The following is a 7,344-nucleotide window of genomic DNA, read 5'->3' as shown; positions in this document are numbered from 1 at the left end:
ACTGTGGTGAATTTTGAACTATACGGTGGGTTTTACTATGGCTGTCTTACTGAATTTTGCTGTCTTTTGGTTATAAATTTTGAATTCTGGAACTGTAACCCCTACGTGGGTAAAATGAACTCTTTGTATCTCGTTCTCGGATTGGTTTCCCCAACTGGGGCAGTTGCGATATCCAGGCTTGCTGTTTAAAATGGTCATATAGCTGACCTAGTACCACAGAGGCCGGTGCCTCTTTGTACATTGCAAATTAATCTATCTTTTTGTGAAAATAATCCAAAATTCTTTATTGTAGACACAATGAATTCTTAATCAGATCATTGAAAGAAGACAGATTCATACAACCAATTTCCAGAAGTAAGAAATTGTCTTTTGATAGATCAATGAAACTAATCAATTCCAAAAGCCTAAATATGTAAAGATAAACAAATTACACAAAAATACATTTAAACACGACAATCCAAGCTAAGGTTAACTTTTCTCAGGTGAACACAGACCCAAAAAATCATAACAAGCAAAATTTTCCAGACCCAAATGGCAAAAACCCTATTTTTTTTTAATTTTCTAAGTGTGTCGCATGTAATCTATTAACACCAGTGCGATGTTGCTCTGTTGCTAATAATAAACTGCGTAATTTTCACTCTAATGCTGAAAAGCAGAGTGCGACACCCGAGAAAAATAAAGAAAAATAAAAAACACCGCCACAGATACAAAAAATTAACTTTTCAAGTATCTAAATACAATCAGTCAAGATAGTGGAAAGCAATCAGAGAACTCAGGAAGGTATATAGAAGAACAAAATGTTCCCCAGTATGGTCGCCAATTTGTTAGGTGGACAAATATCGTCTTGCAGACAAGGCAAGATATCCCTAAACTCAATGACTGAATCTAGTAACAAACAAACAAACCAATAAATCTTTCCCTAGGCTCATCTTTATTGAATCATAAATAAAAGTGATGGAGTATAGAATCCATACCTTTTAATCGAAATTCTTGTTGAAGATCCTCGCTATGGTTTGATGCAACCTTTCACTGCCCAAAATCCAAACCTGCAAACACACTAACAAACAAAGGATCAAAAGCATATGATATATAAATGATCCAATACAACATATATTAATGATCAAGGAGGCTAGTACCTAACATTATAACCAATGGACGGAATTTGATGCCGAACTTTAAAAGGAATAGACTGTTGCGAACGCTGCTCCTCGGCCCAGTTCGGCCCTCCTCGACCTTTCCAACCCCTGCGCGGCCTGATCTCCTGATCCGTTGTGGGTCTGCCCGGTGGATCCCGTCCCGGCGAGCAGTCTCGGCCCTGAAGTTGTCTTGGAAGGCCACCCTCCTCTGTGATTCGGCAAGTTCTCAAATTGGTGGATTGGCCTTTTTCCTGGGGCTCCTCCTGAGCGGCTCTGGGGGATATGATCGCAGGTTTTGGGTGAGCTCGATCAGATCGAGCTATGGCTGCCTCATCGGGGTCCCCCTCGCCCCCTTCTTCTGAAGTCGAGGCTTTTTTCAACCTGTTGAACTCTCTTCCAAAGAAGAAATCGACCGAGGCTGCGAAATTTGTAAAGCGTCTGGACGACATCCCTGAGATCTCGCTTCCCCCTGAGAAGCCGATCCAGGTCGCCCTTTCATTAGCAGAGCGAGCCTTGGTTGGGCAGTTCACCGGGCTCTGGCCCTCCCCCAAAACCACGGAGAGCTGGGTAGCAAGGAACTGGGCGCCGCTCATTAAAAATAGAGTCACCTCGTATTTCCTGGGGAAGGGTTTCTTCCTGTTTGAGTTTGTTGAAAAAGAAGATAAGGAGCTGATATTCCGCAATGGTCCCTATTTCATGGGCCCTCAAGGGCTGTATCTCAACAAGTGGACGCCCGACTTTGATCCATCAGTTGACGTCCCCTCAGCTGTTCCTGTGTGGGTTCGTCTGCCCAATCTGCCAATGCACTGCTGGAACTGGGAATCCCTCAAACACATTGGAAATACTCTAGGCAAATTCATTGACCGCGCCAACAGCAGAGATCAATTTGACTGTGCTAGAATCTGCGTCGAAGTGGACCTCGAGGTCGGTCTGCCTGAGGCAATAAAGATTAGGGTTGGAAGCTGGTCGCATGTTCAAAAACTGGACTATGAACAACTTCCGTTCAAGTGCAGGAAGTGCCAGGTCTACGGCCATTTTGCTAGGGACTGTCCAAAAAACAGTGAAGCAGAGAAAAGCAAGGGGGAAGGATGGACGCAGGTCAAAAGATCCAAAAGCAAAGCCCCAAGAAATGGAAACAATAATACCAAGGCTCCCCAGACAGGCCCTAGGTTTCATACTCCTCACATGGAAGAACAAGGAAACAAATACATCCAGCTAAGCTCAGTAACAGAGGACACTCAAGGTATAGAGATACAGAATGAAGGATCGCCTCACAAAGAGCCCCCCTTGGAGCCAAAGCAAGTCGAAAACAATGCAGACAAAACGGAAGAGATACCCTCAGAAGAGGCTGAGGAAGTGCAAAGCTCGGAGGACTCAGAAGAAGAAGGTGAAATAGCAGGCTCGCAATCCTCGGCCAGAAGATCACTGAGAGGCCGAAAAACTACCCGCGAAAAAAGGGAGCAGGAGACTTATAAGGACAAATTGCAAGGAAGCCAGCCTACCCTTGAGAAACTGTTGGCTAAAACCCCGAAGATGACCAGAAATCAGCTCCAGAGCTCTAAAGGAGCTCCCCACTCCAAAAGTAAGTGATGAAGATCGTCTCCTGGAATTGTAGGGGTATGGGAAGCAAAAGAAAAGAAGAAGCCGTCAAAAGTCTGATAAGATCCGACTCTCCCGACATACTCCTAATCCAGGAGACCAAAATGGAGGATAAGGCCTTCCTCCATATCGGGAAAAACTTATGGAAAAGAAGTGAAGGACAAGCAGTCTCAGCCAGGGGGCCTCAGGAGGCCTGGGCACTCTTTGGAATGCAAACAAATTCTCAAAGGTTAAACAGGTCGCCAACCCACATTGGCTGTACACTAAGCTGAAACATGCAGACTCAGTGGAGACCCTCTGCCTCTTTAATGTGTATGTTCCAGTCAGCGCAGGAGAGAAAAAGATCTGCTGGGATTCCATCAGAGGACTGGCAGAATCTGAAGATTTAGCAAATATCATCATTGCTGGAGATCTAAACCTCACTTTATCTCTAGCAGAAAAACGTGGAGGAAGCATAGTAAGGGATCCGGCGTGCGAATGGGTGGAGGATCTGCTCCAGGATTGGGATATGATCGACATCAAGCCTTCGGCGGGCAAGTACACTTGGACCAATAGAAGGCTCGGCTCGGGGCACATAGATGCAAGGTTAGACAGATTTCTTGTTCAAAGTTCCTTTCTTCTTCTTGGTTTAGAATCTAGAATGCATATTCTCCCTTGCAGTGTTTCTGATCACAGACCCATCAAACTTGATCTGGTGGCCCACATGGATCAAGGCCCCATCCCTTTTAAATTCAGTTCCCTTTGGGTCAAGGAACAGTCCTTTATGCAATTAGTAAAAGACACTCGGAAGCATCATGTTAACGGCTCAGCCTTCTTCGTTTGTGAAGAAAATCTTAGGAGAGTGAAAGTAGCCTTGAAAACCTGGGCAAAATCCCTTCCTAACCCAACAATGGAAAGGAAAAAGATTCAAGAATGCCTTGAGAACCATCACCTGAAATCGGAAAAGGAAGTGATCACAAAAGAAATCCTTGATAAGGAGGCAGAGCTTCAGCAAAAACTTCTCAAAGCAAGCTCGGCCGAGGAAGAGTATTGGAGGGTCAAATCTCGGAGGCTTTGGCTCAAGGCATGAGATAGAAACTCTGCCTTCTTCTACAAGCAGGCTCAAGCACAGAAAAACTTCTACTCCATCTCATAAATTAAGGTAGAGAATATCACTCATAGAGATCTGCAAAGCATAAAAAAGGCTGCCTTCCTTCACTTCAAAAATTTGTACAGTGAGAAAGAGACCCTGGGGCAGACTTCCTCCTTAGTCAATGAGGTGCCCACTCTGATATCGGCTAGAAAGAATCAGTCCTTGGAAGCAGAAGTCACCAACGAAGAGATCAAAATCGCTCTTTTTGCCATGGAACCGGACAAGGCCCCGGGCCCAGATGGATTCACTGCCAGATTCCTGCAGAATTGTTGGCAGATTGTGGAAAAAGACTTGTGCAGAATGATCCGGAAATCCCAAGCTTGTCAGAAATTAGGGGGTAGTACCAATTTGGCTTTCCTGGCCCTTATCCCTAAGGAAAAAGGTGCCAATACATTCTCCAGGTTCCGCCCCATCTCCCTTTGTAACATCGGCTACAAACTGATAACAAAAGTGATTGCCAACAGGTTGAAAACTATCCTTCCTTCCATTATCCCAGAGAATCAAGGAGGTTTCATCCAAGGAAGATAGATAGTGGATAATTATATCCTGGTCCAAGAGGCGATTCACTCAAGCTTGACCCGGAAAGTGAAAGGAATGGTGGTTAAATTAGATCTGGAGAGCGCCTTTGACAGGGTGAGACATAGATTCATGTTTGATGTTCTGCATAAGTTTGGATTTGGGGCAAAATTCATTAGCTGGATCAAGGCATGCATCAGTGAGCCATGGATCGCCCCCTTGGTGAATGGGAGGGCCACTGACTTCTTCAAAGCTTCTAGAGGGCTGAGGCAAGGGTGTCCCCTATCCCCCTTGCTCTTTGTTCTCCAAGCCTCTGTCCTCAGCTTCCTCTTGAATAAAAAGCAGACTGACCAAGAAATAATGGGCCTAAACATAGCAAGAGGTGTTAATAGAATAAATCATGCACTGTTTGCGGATGACACTCTCCTGCTGGGTGCTGCCACCTTGCCCTTGGCTATAAGATTCAAAGAAGTGTTGGATGCCTATTGCGAAGACTCAGGAAGCAGCCTCAACAAAGGCAAATGCCATATTTACTGCTGGAATGCAACGATCAGATCGGTCCAAGCCATATCTAACTGTTTTGATTTTGTAGCTTCTTTCACTTGGTCATCCTTCAAGTATCTGGGCCTCTCGATCTTCCAAAAAAGAGCCCTCAGCAGAGATTGGTTGCCTCTGATGGAAAAATTCAAATCTAAAATTCATTCATGGGGCTTCAACTGGCTCAATTTAGCAGGCAAGACAGTGCTTATAAAGGCTGTTCTGAATAGCCTTCCCATTTACCAGGCTGCAGTGATGATGGCTCCCATTGGCATCACGAGGAAAATGGAGGAATATATCAGAAACTTCTTTTGGAAAGGTGGCAAGGCTAATGAGAAGAGAATTCCGTTAATAAGCTGGGATACAATCTCCTTGCCCAGAATGGAAGGCGGGTTGCATTTTAAGAATATCAGCAATCAAAATATAGCATTGGGCGCAAAGCTGTTATGGAGGATAATTGCCCCAAACCCAGGCTGGGCTCAGCTTGCGCTCTGGAAAAAATACTTCCGTGGGCAAAGAGTACGCTGCCTGGACAACCCTATTTCCTCCACTGGTACCATGATACATAAGCTGTTCGAGAAAGCCTCAGCCTTAATCAAACAGCACGTCCATTGGATACCTGGCAACGGAAAGCATATTAATATTTGGGAGGACCGTATTATGAGCAGTGATCCCATTGCAGATGATAGTTCCCTGTCTCAGTTAAAAGAATGGATGGATCGAGCAGGCGTTACAACGCTGTGGGATCTCTCGCAGTGGGAGAACAGAAGCTGGCAGCGATTGAGAAATCTGGAGGTGCCATCGCATTTATCCAATGATTATGCCTCCATCCTCACTCACTTAAAAGGTAAAGCCCCTTTGAATACCAGAAAAGTTGACACGAGGGGATGGGGCTCAGTCCCGGGTACTTATACAGTTTCAAAAGGTTATAATCAGCTCTCTTAGAAACCGTATGCACTGCCAGATCCAAAGCCATGGCAAGGGGTATGGTCTCAGCCAACATTTCCCAAGATTGACATTTTTTGTTGGATCCTCTGTCATCACAGGATCTTGACTGAGGACAGGCTCCGTAAAAGAGGCGTAATTGGTCCCTCGCGCTGTTCACTGTGTGAAGGCCACGAAGAAACCGCCGCCCACATGATGCTCTCCTGTAGTTTTGCAGCCGATCTATGGAAAGAGGTGTTAAAGCCTTTAAACATTGACTTCGCCCCACCTGTTCACTGCTCAGAATTGTTCTCTATATGGAAGCGCATGTACCCAGGTGGATCACCTCAGAACCTGCACATCAAACAAGCGTGGCTCGCCATTCCTAAAATAATTTTCTGGCACATATGGCTGGAAAGAAACCACAGGATCTTCAATGGCAAGAAGAGTGATTTCAGGATAATCTGGACAAAAATCAAAAGTCATTTGAAAGAATGCTTGGGCGATCAGCTAGACAGAGCAGACCTTAGCGATCAGGACGCTGTCTGGGGCGATGCTTTGGGCCTCCAATTCATTGAAAAAGTCAGTCCCCCTCATATCCTTAAGCATTGGCAAATCCGCCTCAATGCTGCAGAGCTCGTTGATCTTTGCAAAAAGAAGGCAAGAAAAACTCTATTCTTCGATGGTGCTGCTAAAGGAAACCCCGGCAGCTCCGGAGCAGGGGGTGTTATTAAAAACGTAGATGGCAGAATCGAAGCCAGATATGCTTGGGGAGTGGGGTTCAATTCCAGCATCCAAGCCGAAGCTCTAGCTCTTCTCCAGGGCCTCAAGCTGCTCCTTTTTCTGGGCATCAAAGAAGCAACTATTTTTGGAGACTCCCAATCCATTATTAAGGCCATGGTGGACAATTCTTCTCCCACAGATTTAAGATTATCAAGACTTCTGAGCAGAATCAGATTCCTGACAAATACCTTTCAGAATGTGGAATTTCTTCATATAAAGAGAGACAACAATAAAGATGCCGATGCTGAAGCCAACAAAGCTGTTCTCCTCCCTCCTGGAGTCCTTCTAAGAGACGGAGACGAAGGCTGGGACTCCATCCCTTAACCATCTGTTCAAAATGTTTTATTGCCTCTTATTACAACAGTTTGTTTGCATTTGTAATTTAGGAAAAATAGACAAAGCTACAAGAATCACAGCTAGTAAAAGTCGTAGGCTTATTAGAAAGGAAGGCATGTGGTGCCCGGTAACTGAGAATTCTTAGCTCTGTTCACCTCATTGTAACATGAATTAAGGCTTTCCAGCCAAGAATCAAATATCAACATAACCGTTCCTGTTAAAAAAAAAACATTATAACCAATGGACAATGAAAGTAAGCATACAATATATCAGATCCAATGGACAATATAGTGAGAAAGAAATACTCTTTTGTATTATAATTGAATGAAAAGGAGAGATACAACCTAGCCTTGATGTTGGAAAATCTCCTTCCAATAGTCT

The 7,344-nt window shown here is 44.6% G+C and overlaps 1 protein-coding gene across 1 annotated transcript; it reads left to right on the top strand.

Annotated features, from left to right (window-relative positions):
* The first annotated feature begins 6,057 nt into the window (after positions 1 to 6,057).
* LOC149169154 (uncharacterized) lies at positions 6,058 to 6,951 on the top strand. Its single transcript, XM_089425098.1, has one exon. The coding sequence runs from the start codon at positions 6,058 to 6,060 to the stop codon at positions 6,949 to 6,951; it is 894 nt and encodes a 297-aa protein (XP_089281224.1).
* The last annotated feature ends 393 nt before the right edge of the window (positions 6,952 to 7,344 follow it).

Source organism: Pinus tabuliformis, chromosome 4_2 (genome assembly GCF_031772625.1).
Source record: "Pinus tabuliformis cultivar Carrire ecotype Pingquan chromosome 4_2, CPIR1, whole genome shotgun sequence".
NCBI classification, from domain to species: Eukaryota; Viridiplantae; Streptophyta; class Pinopsida; order Pinales; family Pinaceae; genus Pinus; species Pinus tabuliformis.
The sequence above is the reverse complement of the archived record's forward strand: the minus strand, read 5'-3'. Positions and strand labels throughout refer to the sequence as shown.

Coding starts and splice junctions, on each gene's coding strand:
- LOC149169154 (XM_089425098.1), top strand. CDS start 6,058: ATGATGCTCTCCTGTAGTTTTGCAGCCGATCTATGGAAAGAGGTGTTA.